Source organism: Urocitellus parryii, chromosome 7 (assembly GCF_045843805.1).
Source record: "Urocitellus parryii isolate mUroPar1 chromosome 7, mUroPar1.hap1, whole genome shotgun sequence".
Lineage (NCBI taxonomy): Eukaryota > Metazoa > Chordata > Mammalia > Rodentia > Sciuridae > Urocitellus > Urocitellus parryii.
Genome location: NC_135537.1, coordinates 34,672,382 through 34,691,262, shown reverse-complemented (window position 1 = coordinate 34,691,262; position 18,881 = coordinate 34,672,382). Strand labels below are relative to the sequence as shown.

The 18,881-nt window shown below is 36.6% G+C and overlaps 1 protein-coding gene across 3 annotated transcripts in view; it reads right to left on the bottom strand.

Moving 5' to 3' along the window:
- Positions 1 to 649: 649 nt before the first annotated feature.
- Rrm2b (ribonucleotide reductase regulatory TP53 inducible subunit M2B) overlaps positions 650 to 18,881 on the bottom strand; it is a 47,099-nt gene continuing 28,867 nt past the window's right edge. For 2 of the 3 annotated variants that reach the window (XM_026383690.2, XM_026383708.2), the window contains exons 8-9: positions 17,674 to 17,787; positions 650 to 4,175 (exon numbers count right to left, since the gene is read on the bottom strand). In XM_026383690.2, the coding sequence (XP_026239475.2) occupies positions 4,023 to 4,175; positions 17,674 to 17,787 (267 nt within the window). In that variant the 3' untranslated portion in view covers positions 650 to 4,022. The remainder of the gene's footprint in view (positions 4,176 to 17,673; positions 17,788 to 18,881) is intronic. The other variant, XM_026383698.2, reaches the window with a different exon arrangement.

The following is an 18,881-nucleotide window of genomic DNA, read 5'->3' as shown; positions in this document are numbered from 1 at the left end:
GAACAGAAGGCAGGTGTGGTTATGAGAGCTGGCACAGGATGCAGAAAGCCCAGATGCACGATGAGGGCTATCCTGCCATAAACATGTCCTCTAGAAAGGTCATGGAAAACCTAGACAGCTGGATGATGGTTCTTCTCTGCCCCTCCTGCCACACCTCAACTCAGCAGGTTTTAAAAGGCCAGTACCCTCCCAACTACCACCACCTCAACATCGTCCCCACAGTGTTCCATATTGGCCCCATTCTTGACCCAACCCCACATGCCTTCTGCCACCCAAATCCTTGCCCTGTGCCTTTGGTGACCCCTGCTCCAAAATCAGTCCACTCTGTCCCTCTACTGCCTCTGTTATTGGAAAGTACTTTGCTCTGGGAACTTTTATTTCCCACGCGGTCCTCCTAAGAGATTTTTTATTTTCTCATATGCCTATGGACTCCCAGGTCTATGAGGGAAAGTAGGGCTAGATTCTCAGTGCCACCTCTGGACCATGAGTACCCCATTCTTTTGTAACAAATACGTTTGAGAATCACAACTCATCTCTATACTCCTCTCCTCCTCCTCCTGACAATACCCCTCATTCAGTGAAGACCTAAACATATGCAGAAACATTCTTATTCAAAAAGGACATACACATAATGATGTAGCAATGATAGTTTATTTTAACATACTAAACCAAAAATTAACAACAACTTTCTTTGAAAAAAATACAAATTCTGTACATGTGGGGTTGGTTTAAGTGACCATAATATATTTTACCAAAAAACAAATTGTTATATCCCATCTTATAAAGATTTCTATATAGAGAGTAGATGCTAAATAATTTTGCTGAATGATCTATTTTAAAAAATCTACATATAGTTGTAAAATAGTTAAGTTCATAAATTAAGAATACTGTGAATTTACTTAACTGTACAAAAGAATCATTCTCTGATCTTCCACTTTTACATATATTTTCTTTTACAGAATTCAATGATTAAATCCTCTCTCCTAAGGTCCTAAGAATATTCTTCAAACCTACAGCAGTTTACAAATGAGCAGACCACTTAAAGGGAAATGATGAAAAAAGGATGTCATTTCTGTGCTACTCATTCAGAATCTGCTGAGTTGGCCACCCATTCACTCAACCTGGTTCGAAATCTTGATACTTGAATATAGGTCTGATTTGGCTTTCATGCAGCCCATCAGCATTCATGACATTTCGCTCTTAGCTTAAGCTGTACAAAGGAAATCTGGAAATTCTATGACAGTGATGTTATCACACTTAAATGCAATATGCAATGCAAAATTCTGAAAATTAAATAACTTATTTTTTAAAATATACATACAACAATCTTTTTTTCAGTAATCACTTTTTCCATGTACAAATGAAAAAAAAATGGCAAAAGAAGCAGAATAATCTGGATATTCCAAAATAAAATGACTATAAAATTTTTATTTAATAAAACATGGTTGAGGTACACTTTTATTGTATAAGTAATTGTTAATTACTGTATATAATTGGACAGCAAAATCCAGCCCTGTCTGAAAGCACTGAGTCAAACTGTCTTTTTAAGTCCTTCCAGGCCATGATTCTTCATGCTGCAATAAAATATTTTTTAATAAGTGCAATTTATCATAGAACTATGTATGCACTTTTATGTTCCTAAATATAATAAACTTAATTGTAACTACCTCAGACATGATTTAAATATATGTGTTATGAAGAGAAACAGTATAAACATACTCAATTTTTTCTTGTGAGATATTAAAAAGGGATTTCATGTCATGATTCTGAAAAACCTAAGAACAAAAGTACTGAACATAATAAATAAATATGCAACCTAGAGGCATTAAAAATGGTCTAAAATACTGAATGTAACAAAATCCAGTGTATTAAAGTTCAGTATTTTAGTATTAAGCATTCTTCCCCAAATGCAGTTACATAAGCTTCACATTAAGGCACCTGTCATTCCCTATAAGAAAGATCTGGATTCAAATAAAGGCAAAATGCACTATAAAACTTTTATTCTTTCATTCTGATACCTTTAAATATTACCAGCTTTAAATAATTTTGAATAGTGTAACTTATCATAGATATATAAATATCTTTGAATATAATACTTGAATATAGTTCAAATGGTTCCCAGTGGTATTTTGAGATTCTAATTAAAGTCTGTCTATATATTAATACTGTGATACTATGTGACATATTAATTAACAAGGAAATAGGTAAAAATCAAATCAAGATGGATGGAAAAGAACCAAATTTAAGAGATGTGACAACCTCTAAAAAAAATATACCGTAGGGACAGTGACTATGAGATCTTGATCAACTTTTTTGAGACTCACTCTCTCCATCTGTAATGTTTCAATAATAGCTCCCTATCAAGCTTAGAAAGCTTTTGTGTGATCAAATGAGATGATGTAAAAATAAAAACACTTGGCAAACTGGGAACAAATAGAATTATGATAATCAGAACATCTCAAGTTTGATATTCTAATAATAAAAGTTATGACCTTCATTCATCACTTGAGAACTCCAGTTTTGATCAATTAGTTGATGAACAGAAGCAAAAACTTATACAGAGAGAAAATCTCTCAATTTTAGCTTCCAGAATTTTATAAAGTACACTTGGCTGTGAATAGGAAGCTACCTCTTGACACTTCGTAAAACTGAAGAAGGGGCAGACTGCCCAGACAGACTGCCTAGGCTCTTGGTCTTTACTCTGTTTCCATTAAAGAGACTTCCGTCTCCCTCACCATCTGTTATCATGCAAGATACATAGTTTCATTGAAAGACACTTTCCTTTAATAGCATAGAAAAATTTTAAGGATATTAAGAAACAGCTGGAATCAGTCTTGGATACCTTCCTCAGCTAGACACAAATATGAAAGGATTCAATAATATCTATCAAATTTTCCCTTTGTTAGTCCATTTCCTGTATGTAGAAGTGATTCTAGGCCAGCTTTTCCCAGTGTATGTTCTGAGGAACACTAGGTGAGGGGGGATATTAATAGGTGAAAAACAGATCTGTGTTGGGTATGTTTGAAATATACAAGGAGAGATTAGTGTCTGGACTGTAGACTTTCTCAGTCTTTGAAGTCTCACATATACATTCTAAAGAAAAATGGAGAGTACCACATTTCCCAAATTCATCTGACCTCCAAATCCCTTTTACTCACACACACACACACACACACACACACACACACACACACACACACACAAATCTAAAGGGGCTAATAGCTCTGGGAATATTCTTTGGGAAATGCTATTCTAGCCAATTCATCCTGGTTCTAAACATTCCAGGGCTAAATCTGGCAACAGTTACCATTTTATTTCTGAAGTAGAAGAATCATTTTGCTTTCAAGGTCAACCACCATGATAACCTCCTAGATTCTACTCTATGAGTACCCCTTCCAAAGTAACTAAGATCTAAATTTCCTTTCTACTGAGAAATTCAATGAAGTTATCCTCATGTAGATAATTATGTCTAAGGAAATTCTTATATTATTCCCCCAAACATTAAAAATAGGGATCTAATTATTTCTAGATCTTAGGACCCAGAATCGTAACTATTTGAAAGAGAGGACATTTTATCATAATATCACTCCAATTAACCCTACCAATAATAAAGATAATGGTGGTAGTATTAACTAAGCACTTGATCCTCATATTACTCTATTATTATACCTATTTAAAAGATAAGTACTCTGAGGTTTACAGAGATTAACTGATCTGCCAAGAGTCACACAAAGGAGTAAGGGCAGAACCTCAAACCCATATCTGACCCTTCACCCCAAACTCTTAACCACGAAATAATGCCATAATATATTCTAGTAACAATAACAAAAAAGCAATTCCTATTGTACAGGAAAATTAGAGTGTATTTATATAAATTCAATGTAATTAAAATTTGGTTTTAGATTTCCCTTTGATCAAATTCCCATTTCTTTAAAGTAAATATGTTAAGTTTTTTTTAAGTAGAGAAAAATAGACTATTATTTACCAATGAAGGCTACAGGGTCTTTAAATAGGAGAAGGTTTTAAAAATCTGCATCCAAAGTGAAGACATTATCTGTGGTTTCTGCCATAACAGCAAAACGCTGATACTCTGAGACTCGTTTCTCAAAGAAATTTGTTTTCCCTTCTAAAGAAATGTTTTCCATAAAATCAAAAGGATTTTCTGCCTGAAAAATCTGAAAAGAAAAGACACATTATTAGATATTCTGAAGAAGCCAAATAAATGATATCCTACAACAATGGCAAAAATGACAATCAATCAATAAATTTTATTTTATTTTATTTTTCTCTCTGGAGATTCTTTTTTTTTTCTTTTGGTGCTGGTTCAAACCCAGGGTCTCATGCATGCTGAGTATCTGCTCAATCACTGAGCTACAACCCTAGCACACGCCAGTATTTCCTTTTTTTTTTTTTTTTCAGTTTGAGTATATTTTGTTTGTTTGTTTATTTATTTATTTATTTTTAATGTATTGGTTCTTTTTAGTTATACATGAATAACAAATAGAATCCATTTGAGCTTAGATTTCCCAACACCTTTCTAGTCACCTACAGGGTCATATTGTTCTCCTAAGGTCCTGGAGGCACTGAAATATGACCTAGTCAACAATCAAGCTTGACAAATTTTCATATGAGTGACGTCACCTACTAACCTCCTCCAAGAATACCTTTTGTATTCTAATAAACAGGAAATATTTCAGGAAATGAAATATCTAATACTAACCCAAGGCAATGTTCTCATGGCTTGCAAGATTCAACACACCACAGAAACTACAGGCATTTTTTCATAGGATTTATAATCAGGTAGTCATCTATACACAATCTACAAAATATTAAATTATCAACAATGTCCTGAGCTCTTAAGTATGCTTCTTAGTTTATAACAGAATACATAATTTCAAATTGACTTTAACAGGTCATAATCAGGAAAGATAAAATTAACTCTATCCAGAGTGACTAGATATCTGCAAACAAAGTCCATTTCCTGTATGTAGAAGTGATTCTAGGCCAGCTTTTCCCAGTGTATGTTCTGAGGAACACTAGGTGAGGGGGGATACATGCTGGACATATGCTGGACACATGCTGACAAGAAGTTTTTTCACTACTGAATTAAAGAAGAAAGGCTGGAAATACAGCTCATTGGAAACATTTCAGTGATTCACAAGGTACAATAAAAAAGGATTTCTGAGTTTAGAAGTATGCAAGCAGGAATTACAAACATCACAGATGAGAATAGATTCAAATAATCCAATTTTTGAAATGGGTAAAGGATCTGAATAGACACATAGACATTTCTTCAGAGAAAACATACAAAAGGCCAATAAACACATGAAAAAATATTCAACATCACTATCCATTAGGGAAATGTAAATCAAGACCCCAATGCTAGAATAAGACAGATAACAACTGTGGGTGAGGAGGTGGAGAAATGGGAACCCTCATATACTAGTGGGGATGTAAAATTGTGCAACCACTTTGGGAAACAGGCAGTTCTTCTTATGATTAAACATGGAGTTACTGTATGATACAGCATTCTCAGCCCTAGGTATATATTCCAGAGAAATGAAAACATATGTCACAGCAGCATTATTCATGATAGCAAAAAGTAGAAGTAACTCAACTGTTTATCAACTGATGAATGAACAAACAAAAATTCCATATAGTCATATAATAGAATACCATTTGGTCATAAGGAGTAAATAAGAATTGATGCATGCTACATTGTGAATGAATCTACTAAAGAAAGAAAAGAGTTACAAAAGTCATGCATTTAACAATTCTATTTATATGAAATGGAATACACAGAAGAGTCAAATTTATAGACAAAAATTAGATTAGAGATTGCCTAGGAGTGGAAGGGATGAGGGGAAAGAGGGGGTGGCTGACTGTTAATAGGGTAAACTTTTTCTGATATTATTATTTTTTTATTGGTTGTTCGAAACATTACAAAGCTCATGATATATCATCTTTCATACATTTGACTCAATTGGGTTATGAACTCCCATTTTTACCCCAAATACAAATTGCAGAATCACATCGGTTACAAACTCACATTTTTACATAATGGCATATTAGTGACTATTGTATTCTGCTACCTTTCCTATCCCCTACTATCCCCCCTCCCCTCCCCTCTCATCTTCCCTCTCTACCTCCTCTGCTGTTATTCAACTCTCTCCCTTGTTTCCCTCCCCCTTTCCCCTTACAATCTCTTATATGTAATTTTGTGTAACATTGAGGATCTCCTACCATTTCCATATGCTTTCCCTTCTCTCTCCCTTTCTCTCCCCCCACTCGTCTTTGTTTAATGTTAATCTTTTCCTCATGCTCTTCCTCCCTGTTCTGTTCTTAGTTGCTCTCTTTATATCAAAGAAGACATTCGGCATTTGTTTTTTAAGGATTGGCTAGCTTCGCTTAGCATAATCTGCTCTAATGCCATCCATTTCCCTGCAAATCCTATGATTTTGTCATTTTTTAGTGCTGCGTAATACTCCATTGTGTATAGATGCCACATTTTTTTTATCCATTCATCTACTGAAGGGCATCTAGGTTGGTTCCACAGTCTAGCTATTGTGAATTGTGACGCTATGATCATTGATGTGGCAGTATCCCTTTAGTACGCTCTTTTAAGATCCTCAGGGAATAGTCCGAAAAGGGCGATAGCTGAGTCACATGGTGGTTCCATTCCCAGCTTTCCCAGGAATCTCCATACTGCTTTCCAAATTAGCCTCACCAATTTGCAGTCCCACCAGCAGTGTACAAGTGTACCCTTTTCCCCACATCCTCGCCAACACTTATTGTTGTTTGACTTCCTAATGGCTGCCAATCTTACTGGGGTGAGGTGGTATCTTAGGGTGGTTTTGATTTGCATTTCTCTGACTGCTAGAGATGGTGAGCATTTTTTCATGTACTTGTTGATTGATTGCATGTCCTCCTCTGTGAAGTCTGTTCAGGTCCTTGGCCCATTTGTTGATTGGGTTATTTGTTATCTTATTGTTTAATTTTTTTTGAGTTCTTTGTATATTCTGGATATTAGGGCTCTATCTGAAGTGTGAGGGGTAAAAATTTGTTCCCAGGATATAGGCTCTCTATTTACCTCTCTTATTGTTTCTCTTGCTGAGAAAAAACTTTTTAGTTTAAGTAAGTCCCATTTGTTTATTCTTGTTATTAACTCTTGGGCTATGGGCGACCTATTAAGGAATTTGGAGCCCGACCCCACAGTATGTAGATCGTAGCCAACTTTTTCTTCTATCAGACGCAGTGTCTCTGATTTTATATCTAGCTCCTTGATCCATTTTGAGTTAACTTTTGTGCATGTCGAGAGAAAGGGATTCAGTTTCATTTTGTTGCATATGGATTTCCAATTTTCCCAGCACCGTTTGTTGAAGATGCTATCCTTCCTCCATTGCATGTTTTTAGCCCCTTTATCAAATATAAGAAAGTTGTAATTTTGTGGATTGGTTTCTGTGTCCTCTATTCTGTACCATTGGTCCCCCTGCCTGTTTTGGTACTAGTACCACGCTGTTTTTGTTACTATTGCTTTGTAGTACAGTTTGAAATCTGGTATTGCTATACCTCCAGATTCACACTTCCTGCTTAGAATTGCTTTTGCTATTCTGGGTCTTTTGTTTTTCAATATGAATTTCATGATTGCTTTATCTATTTCTACAAGAAATGCCGTTGGGATTTTGATTGGCATCGAATTAAAACTGTAGAGAACTTTGGGTAATATCTCCATTTTGATGATGTTAGTTCTGCCTATCCATAAACAGGGTATATTTTTTCCATCTTCTGAGATCTTCTTCTATCTCTCTCTTTAGGGTTCTGTAGTTTTCATTGTATAAATCTTTCACCTCTTTTGTTAGGTTGATTCCCAAGTATCTTATTTTCTTTGAGGATATTGTGAATGAAGTGGTTTTCCTCATTACCATTTCAGAAGTTTTGTTGCTGATATACAGGAATGCCTTTGATTTATGAATGTTGATTTTATATCCTGCCACTTTGCTGAATTCATTTATTAACTCTAGCAGTTTCTTTGTAGACCCTTTGGGGTCTGTTAAATATATTATCATGTCATCCGCAAATAGCGATAATTTAAGTTCTTCTTTTCCTATTTTTATGCCTTTAATTTCTTTTGTCTGTCTAATTGCTCTGGCTAGTATTTCAAGAACTAAATTGAATAGAAGTGGTGATAGAGGGCATCCCTGTCTTGTTCCAGATTTTAGAGGGAATGCCTTCAGTTTTTCTCCATTTAGGATGATGCTAGCCTGAGGTTTAGCATATATAGCTTTTACAATGTTAAGGTAAGTTCCTGTTATCCCTAGTTTTTCTAGTGTTTTGAACATAAAGGGATGCTATACTTTGTCAAATGCTTTTTCTGCATCTATTGAGATGATCATATGGTTCTTGTCTTTAAGTCTATTGATGTGGTGAATAGCATTTATTGATTTCCATATATTGAACCAGCCTTGCATCCCGGGGATGAATCCTACTTGATCATGGTGCACAATTTTTTTGATATGCTTTTGTATTCGATTTGCCAGGACTTTATTGAGAATTTTTGCATCCAAGTTCATTAGAGATATTGGTCTGTAGTTTTCTTTCTTTGAAGTGTCTTTGGTTTCGGGATCAGGGTGATGTTGGCCTCATAGAATGAATTTGAAAGAGTTCCTTCTTTTTCTATTTCTTGAAATAGCTTGAAAAGTATTGGTATTAATTCTTCTTTGAAGGTTTTGTAGAACTCCGCTGTATACCCATCCGATCCAGGGCTTTTATTGGTTGGTAGTCTTTTGATGGCTTCTTCTATTTCTTCATTTGTTATTGGTCTGTTTAAATTGTGTGTGTCTTCCTGACTCAATCTGCGCAGATCGTATGACTTAAGAAATTTATCGATATCTTCACTATCTTCTATTTTATTGGAATATAGGGTTTCAAAATACTTTCTAATTATCTTCTGTATTTCTGTAGTGTCTGTTGTAATATTGCCTTTTTCATCCCGTATGTTAGTAATTTGAGTTCTCTCTCTTCTTCTCTTCGTTAGCATGGCTAAGGGCCTGTCGATCTTTTTTTTCAAAGAACCAACTTTTAGTTTTATCAATTTTTTCAATGGTTTTTTTGTTTCAATTTCGTTGATTTCTGCTCTAATTTTAATTATTTCTTGTCTTCTACTACATTTGCTGTTGTTTTGCTCTTCCTTTTCTAGGTTTTTGAGGTGTAGTGTGAGTTCATTTATTTGTTGGTTTTTTTCTTTTTTTGAGGAAAGTTCTCCAAGAAATGAATTTCCCTCTTAAAACTACTTTCATTGTGTCCCATAGATTCCGGTATGTTGTGTCTGTATTGTCATTTGTCTCTAAGAATGTTTTTATCTCCTCCTTTATGTCTTCTGTAACCCATTGATCACTCAGTAACATATTGTTCATTTTCCATGTGATGTAGGATTTTTCCTCCCTTCTTTTATCATTGATTTCCAGTTTCATTCCATTATGATCAGATATGGTGCATGGTATTATCTCCACGCCTTTATATTTACTAAGAGTTGCCCTATGGCATAATATATGGTCTATCTTTGAGTAGGATCCATGTGCTGCTGAGAAGAACGTGTATCCACTTGATGATAGTTGATATATTCTATATATGTCGGTTAAGTCTAGGTTATTGATTGTGCTGTTGAGTTCTATAGTTTCTTTATTCAGTTTTTGTCTAGAGGATCTGTCTAATGGCGAGAGCGATGTGTTGAAGACACCCATAATTATTGTGTTGTAGTCTATTTGACTCTTGAACTTGAGGAGAGTTTGTTATATGAACGTTGCAGCTCCATTGTTTGGTGCATACAAATTGATAATTGTTATGTCTTGTTGGTGGATGGTTCCTTTTAACAGTATATAGTGTCCTTCTTTATCCCTTTTGATTAACTTAGGTTTGAAGTTGATTTTATTCGATATGAGTATGGCCACTCCTGCTTGCTTCCGAGGGCCATGTGAGTGGTATGATTTTTTTCCAACCTTTTACCTTCAGCCTGTGTATGTCTTTTCCTATCATATGAGTCTCCTGAAGGCAGCATATTGTTGGATTTGTTTTTTGATCCAGGTTACTAGCCTATGTCTCTTGATTGGTGATTTAGGCCATTAATATTTAAAGTTACAATTGAAATATGATTTGTACTTCCAGTCATGTTTATTTGTTTATTTTAGTTTGGCTAGTTTTTACTTTTTGGTTATTTTCCTCCCCCTTTACTGAGATACCTCCCGCTGTTAAGTTTGGGCACGATTTTTCAATTCCTCTTCTTGTAGTATTTTGCTCAAAATGCTTTGCAGTGCTGGTTTTCTGGCTGCGAATTCTTTTAGCTTTTGTTTAGTGAAATATTTTAATTTCATTGTCAAATCTGAAGCTTAATTTTGCTGGATACAGTATTCTTGATTGGAATCCATTATTTTTCAGCGTTTGAAATACATTGTTCCAGGATCTTCTCGCTTTCAAAGTCTGTGATGAAAAATCAGTCGTTAACCTAATTGGTTTACCCCTGAATGTAATCTGCCTCCTTTCTCTCGTAGCTTAATATTCTCTCCTTATTCTGTATGTTGGCTATCTTCATAATTATATGTCTTGGAGTTGGCCTATTATGGTTTTGAATGTTTGGGGTCCTGTAGGCTTCCAGGATTTGGCAATCCATTCCATCTTTCATCTCTGGGAAGTTTTCTAGAATTATTTCATTTAATATGTTGTCCATTCCTTTGGTTTGAATCTGTATGCCTTCTTCTATACCGATGACTCTCAAATTTGGTTTTTTTATGACATCCTATATCTCTTGAATAGATTGCTCGTGGGATTTAAGCATCTTTTCTGTGTTGACTATATTCTTTTCAAGTTGATAAACTTTGTCTTCATTATCTGATGTTCTGACTTCTACTTGATCTAGTCTATTTGTAATATTCTCGTTTGAGTTTTTAATTTGGTTTATAGTTTCCTGCATTTCTAGGATTACTGTTTGATTTTTTTTAAGATCTCTATCTCCTGGTAAAGCTCATTCTTTGCCATTTGAATTTGTTTAATTCATTTTCTTTTTTTTTTTTTTTTTTTTATTGGACGTTCATAACATTACATAGTTCTTAATACATCATATTACACGGTTGATTCACGTGGATTATGAACTCCCGCTTTTACCCCGTATACAAATTGCTGTATCACATCAGTTTCCCTTCCATTGATTGACATATTGCCTTTCTAGTGTCTGATGTATTCTGCTGTCTGTCCAATTCTCTACTATCCCCCCTCCCTTCCCCTCCCCTCCTTAATTCATTTTCAAAATATACTTTTATTGCTTGGACTTGTTGTCTCATGTCTTCTCTAATATTCCTTTCCATCTGAGTTAGGCAGGCCTTGAGTTCTTTCCCTATCCATGTTTCTGATGCTTCTAGGTCCTCCTGTAGAATTAAGTTGTCCTGCATTGTTTGTACTCCTTTTTTTCCCTTGTTTTTTCATGATGTTCACGTTATTTTCCAGCTCTATTTGATTGCTATGTTTCTGCTCTCTTCTATAGATTTGTTTTGGTTTTGTATATCTCTGTTGTCTCTCCTTTGTGTTGGTAGACTATGCCTGCTAAAGTGGATTCTGCTGGGAAGGAATTCCGATGGCCGAGCTCCAGTGACGTCACCTCTCTGCTATGGCGGGCCCCAGGCTCCTTGCCGGGGTGTCCGAATGTGGGGGTGGGACTGGACTGTCTCTGGTTGGTTTTAGCTCCCAGTTGCCGGCAGGCGGGCGGTCTCCAGCCACCCAGTTGCGCGGGCAGCCGGCGGACAATCTATCACAGGCAGGCGGGCGGTCTCCAGCCGCCCAGTCCCGCGGGCAGCAGGTGGGCCATCGCCGGTGGGTGGGCGATCTCCAGCCGCCCAGTCACGCAGGCAGCGGGCGGGTGATCGGTCACCGGCGGGCGTGCGGTCTCCAGCCGCCCAGTCGCACAGGCAGCGGGTGGGCTGTCACCAGCGGGCGGGTGATCTCCAGCTGCACAGTCGCGCGGTCAGTCGCTGGTTGGAGGGCGGACTCCAGCTGCCCAGTCTCGAGGGCCTGGCCTCTAGTCCCCTGGTTTCTCCTGCTAGTCCTGGTTTCTCCTGCTAGACCAGATTTCCCCTGAGTGATGCCTCTCGGCAGTTCAAACTGTACTCTGGGCCTGCCGTTTGTTGGGTGTGGAGGGTGGCTATTGGGAACCCCGGCATTCTATTGTTTTGATTTTTTTCCACTTGCCCCTCCCCCAGCACTGGCTAGACAGGTTTCGTTTTTCACTGCTGATGGGGGGGGGGGGTTTGAAGGTCAGGTGTCTCTAGTTTTCCCCGCGTCTTTATGCAGGCTCGCTCTGATACTCCCTCCCCCGGAAAGCCTAGGAGAGATTTTATGCGAATTCCCCACTGTATGGGAGATGAGCTGAGTAACACACACCTGTTTTATTGTTGCAATCTGTCAGAGAGTGGCGGTGGTTACTTCAGCTCTCCAAGATGGTGGCCGCTGGTTTCCTTGGTGGAGTTTCCGTTGTGGGGGATAGAACTGTACCGCTTCCTTCCCCATCTGAAATCCCGAACTCAGCCCAGGGGTCAGTGAGGGCTCACCCGGCAGGATTCCATAGAATCCGCAGCCCCGTTTCTCCCTGGTTGCTGGTAGCTTCTCAGCGGCGCTCCGCCGTCGGTAGCCGCGGGGCGGGCCACGCGGATAAGTCAGCCCGGATCTCCGGTCGCACAGTTGGCTTGTGTTTGAGACTCAATTACCGGACCTTGGTGCTGGAAATCCTTCTTCTAGGTTTCGGTGCACCCCCCTTTTGCTGTAAGTTCCTAACAAGATAGTTTTTTGTTGTTCTAACTCGTTATTCACCTGCGCAGTGGCGTGGTACACGGGGTGTGATGCACTCTATTCACGGCCATCTTGGTCCCCCTTTTTCCTGATATTATAAACATGTTACCATGTTCTAAAATAGATTGTTGTGAAGATTGCGCAACTGTGAACATACTAAAAACCACTTAATTACCAGGTGGGATAATGTACTCTTGTAATCCCAGCAACTCAGAAGGCTGAGGCAGTAAGAAGGCAAGTTCAAGCCAGTCTCAGCAACTTAGAGAGGCCCTCAACAACTTAGTGAGACCCTGTCTCAAAAAATAAAAAGGGCTGGCAATGTAGCTCAGTAGTAAAGCACCCTTGGTTTCAATCCCAGGGCTAAAAATAAAAATAATAAAACAACTATACATTTTTAATGGGTGAACTGCATGTTATGATTTATATCTAATATATATATCTAATAAATCTGTAAACATAAGTGCACATATGTATGTATATGTATGTGTGTGGGTATATAAAGATATATAGATAAATAGATAGAGTATTCATATGCTATGTGTGGCTGATAACTGAATCCTGTGAAACTGCCTCTCAGAGAGAGTGAAGCTGCAAGACACAGCAGAAAAGATAGTGCACCAATAATAGATTCACTGGATTTTAGAAACGGGGAACTTCAATAAATTAGATCTGAATCATTTATGGCATGGACAAGGTAACCAAGCTAAATTAAGCAGCTTGTTTGTAACACACAGAAAATTTTTAATGTTTTTTGACTAATCTGTAACTAAGAGAAGTTGATAACATCAATAATGTGACTTCTATTTAAGAAACTGTTAAAATGGCTGGGGATGGGGCTCTGTGGAGGGTGCATGCTTAGCATGCCCAAGGCCCTAGTATTCAATTCCCAGCACCACAAAAAATAATAATCATAAAAAGAATCCATTAAATGATGATCATTTACTACTAATCTTCTCAAAAACTGTCAGTATAGAAAAATTGTTTTCAAGCTCCTTGGGTTCAAAATTTAGTTCATGTGCTTGAGATTGTTTTCTTAATATTCACATGAACTTTCTGAAAACCTCTTTGATTACATTCTACAAGCTTTGAAATATAGTAATCTTACTGTTATATTTTCAAAGTTTATTTAATTTTTTATTTTTTGGTACTGAAGATTGAACCCAGGGGTGCTTAACCACAGAGCCACATCCCTGGCCCTTTTTTAATGTTTTTGAGACAGGGTCTGGCTGAGTTGCTAAGTGCCTCCATAAGTTGCTGAGACTGGCTTTTTAAAAATTTTTTAAATTTATTTGTCCCAATCAGTTATACATGACAGCAGAATGCTCCTTGATTCATTGTACACAAATGAAGTACAATTTTTCACTTCTCTAGTTGTATCCAAAATATTTTATATCTTATACAAAATATAAGAGGTTGGTGCAATTTCTGATTTTTCGTTCATGCAATCATACTTGTACCTAGCGTAATAAAGTCTGTCTCATTCCACCATCTTTCCTACCTCCATCCTCCCTCCCTCCCTCCCTCTGCCCCATCCAAAGTTCCTCCACTCATCTCATGCCCCCCCATTATGATAAGCATCCAGTTATCAGAGAAAACATTTGGCCTTTGGTGTTTGGGGATTGGCTTACTTCGCTTAGCATGATATTCTCTAACTCCATCCATTTACCTGCAAATTCCATGATTTTATTCTCTTTTACATGTATATATACCACAGTTTCTTTATCATCTATTGAAGGGCATCTAGGGTGGTTTCACAAAGGCTATTGTGAATTGTGCTGCTATTGATGTGGCTGTGCCCCTGTTTTTAAGTCCTTTGGGTATATGGTGAGGAGTGAGATAGCTGGGTCAAAGTTTTTTAAGGAATCTCCATATTTCTTTCCAGATTCAAAACTATTTTGAATGGTTGTACAAAATGAAAAATTTACTTTTTTCTTTTCACTTTTCTTTTTCATCTCCCCTGCCTGACAGGTTTGCAACAGTTTCAGAATCTGACCTTGTACAACCTTTAAAATAAAATTCTAAAGTCAAAACAAAACAAAACTATTTTGAAAACTATACTCCAGTAAAACAGAAAATCCTGAGGCTAGCTTTGAACTCATGACCCTCCTGCCTTGGCCTCCCAAGCCACTGGGATTACAGGTGTGTACTACCACGCCTGGCTCAAAATTTATTTTTTAATTTTTAATTTTTCTCTCTCTCTCCCTGCCTCCCCCTCCCCCTCCCCCTCACTCCCCTTCCTCATTTTGGTACTAAGCACACTACCACTGTCCTACACCCCTAGCCCCTTTATTCTCCTTTTGAAGAATACTTTTTCCATTTCTAAGTAGATGGAGCTCTTTGGCAACCTTTTATTGTTATGTTTTTTTGCCTTCAAAAATATAAGAGGTTTGTGCAATTTCTGATTTGGGGAATTTATTCAGATATTTTGAAGACCCAGGAGAAGATTTATACTGAGTTTAGATTTTCTTTTGTAAGAATAAGTATGTTTTATATAACTACAATTATGAAGTTCCCAAAAGAAAAATTGAACACAAGGGTCACCAGTTTTCCTAATAAGCAAGAGATCATGGATATGAGGATATGGTGGAGGTTAAAGAACAATGAATTCATTTTAAGGCTTACATAAGCAAATTAATTTTCCTAAAACCAAACATATCAGTAAAAGTTACTAACAAATAGAGAGTGTCTTGCAACTAAAACAATAAAATAAAATGGTTTGTGTGTCTGTCTGTCTGTCTCTCTCTCTCTCTATATATATATAGATAGATAGATATAAATTTTTTTTCTTTTTTTAAATTTTTGTATCAGGGATTCAACCCAGGGGCACTTACCACTGAGCCACATCCCCAGCCCTTTTTATTTTTTATTTTGGGATAGGATCTCGCCAAGTTGCTTAGTGCCTCCCTAAGTTGCTGAGGCTGGCTTTGAACTTGCAATCCTTCAGGCTCAGCCTCACAAGTTGCTGGCATGGTTTATCTTAAAAAAGATTTGCCACCACTTGACTATTTCAATAAGTGCTTCTGCGGTTCCCATAATAGAAATGCACTACCAAAAGAAGTAAAGACTGCACCTAACATTGTGGATTTTATAAGTTTTATCATTAAATATAATTTAAACTTATAATTCCAAACTAAAAAATTAAAACTTACAATTTCTACTTACCATGTAAGAACATAGATACAGAACATAGTTAAGTAAGGCCCTAAAACATGTTTTACAAAAGCATTTTCTATGACCATTTCACTTACATTGAGTACAAAATGACCATTTACTGTGCATCATTGTGTCTGAGATTATTTTAAGTGTTTTAGGAATCATCAACAATTATTTGTGGCATTATTATTTTTTTATTTCCACTTTATGGATGAAGAAACTGAGATAGAGGTTAAGCAACTTGCCAAAGGTCACAAAGCTAGAAAGTAGTGGAACCAGGATTCAAACCTAGGTAAGTCTGATTGCAGGCTCCATCTCTTGTGAGTCATGTGAAAACCAAATATCTTTACAAAATTCAGGTACATTATCTCTGATATACAAAATAAGAGAAAATAACTTATACACAACTAATTTCAAAGAGTCAAATCAGGAATGGGAGCATAGCTCAGTGGTAGAATACTTGCCTAGCATGTGCAAGACCCTGGATTTGATCCCCAGCACCACAAAAAAAAAAGTCAAATGAAGACATTTAATGTCTTCCTAGTAACTACCCCCTATTTAAAAGTATTAGCCTCTAACTTGCCAAGTAAACACGTAGGAATTTACAAAAGGGTAAATTTAAATGTAGATCAAATAAAATTACCTGAACATAATTCTATTAAATTATACCTGCAATATTACAAGGTAATGTGTTGAACTTATTAGTGCTAATATTTACCAGCTTCCCACTTCTATTTTGAATTTCATTTTAAATTTCAAAGGATTTTGTAAAACCAATTTGTTCATACAAAATACATTTCTGCCAGTCAAAAATGGCAGCTACTAAGAATATAAACAACAATAAGTGTTGACGAGGAAGTGAGGGAAAAGGCACACTCATACACTGCAGTTGGGACTGCAAATTGGTGCAGCCGATACAGAAAGCAGTATGGAGATTCCTTGGAAAGCTGGGAATGGAACCACCATTTGACCCAACTATCCCTCTCCTCGGTCTATACCCAAAGGACTTAAAAACAGCATATTACAGGGATATAGCCACATCAATGTTTATAGAAGCACAATTCACAATAGCTATGATTGTGGAACCAACCAACCTAGATGCCCTTCAGTAGATGACTGGATTAAAAAATGTGATATACATACACAATGGAATATTACTCAGCAATAAAAAAGAATAAAATCATAGCATTTGCAGGTAAATGGATGGAGTTGGAGAAAATAATGCCAAGTGAAGTTAGCCAATCCCAAAAAAACAAATGCCAAATGTTTTCTCTGATATAAGGAGACAGATTCATAGTGGGGTTGGGAGGGGGAGCATGAGAGGAACAGAGGAACTCTAGATAGGGCAAAAGGGTGGGAGGGGAAAAGGAAGAGGCATGGGGTTAGAAATGATGGTGGAAGGGGATGAACATCATTATCCAAAGAACATGTATGAAGACACGAATGGTGTGAATATATTTTGTATACAACCAGAGATATGAAAAATTGTGCTCTATATATGTAATATGAATTGTAATGTATTCTGCTCTCATATATAACAAATTAGAATTTTAAAAATTAAAAAATAGATCTCTGTCATGAACATTTTAAAAGTAGAATTATATAATATAAATGCTTTTGTAAAACATTTAGGGGCTTTACTTAACTATAACATTTTACCTGGTAGTAAAAGGGTGGTTTTGAACACCTTACCTTTGAGAATCCCAGTTCCACAAGTAATCTGTCAGCTACAAACTCAATATACTGTTTCATCAAAACACAGTTCATCCCAATGAGGCCAACTGGCAAGGCTTCTGTTAAAAACTCCTGGAAGGTAAACAAAACCAGAATAAAGTACAAAGACAGAACAATAAGGTATTTTCCAAATAGAGAGAAGGTTTTGGTTTTATTGATATTCTAAGACAATGATTTTGCTCAAGGAAAGTGTACTAGGATAAATTCTTTCAACATGGAAAATGATCACCACTGTTGCTTTGTTCTGAAATACCTAGAAAAAGATTCACCAAAGATGATCATCATGGGAAGCATGACTATGAAAGAGAGGTGGGAAAGACAGAAAACTTAATTAACAAAGAATATGAGATAAAACAGAAATGGATTAAGGGGTTAGGAGATAAACTGAACTCTACATTCAAAGACAATGTTAATAGATAAAAAACAAAAACATGTTAACCACATGCTTTCCTCCTTCCAATATGAAAACCATGCTTGTTAAACTATGCGATTTTTTTAAACTAAGCAAATTTTATTTTTAAACTAATTTTTCTTTCTTTTTAATTTTCATTTATTTATTTATTTATTTATTTATTTATTTATTGTGTGGGGGGGTGGTTACTGGGGATGTGTGTGGTCCTGGGGATTAAATCCTGGCCATCATACATTCTAGGCAAGCACTCTATTGCTCAGCATCCTGATAAACTAATTCTTTAGAATAAATAAAAACACATTTTAAGTAGAACATCCAGTTTTGTAATCAGAAATCTTTATATACCATAAATTAAGTTTTACTGTTCAATAATTCATTTACTTATTGGTCTTATAAACTGGTACATGCTTCACGCCAGGTACCCTGTGAAGTTATTGAGAATAAAAATAAGAAACCATAATTGTTGGGCACAGTGGTGCACACCTGTAATCCCAGAGAGTCAGAAGGCTGAGGCAGGATAAACAAGACTAGCCTGGGCAACGTAAGTAAGACCCTGTCTCAAAATTTTAAATTTTAAAAACAGCTGGTGGTGTTGCTCAGTGGTAGATGATCCCAGGGTTCAACACCCACTACACCCCACACACACAAATAGAAAACATCATTATCATCTAGTAGCCATTAAATTTAAAAATATAAAGCTATAACAATTAAAATAGTTTGTTATACCATGAAATTTGACAGATAAATCAATGAG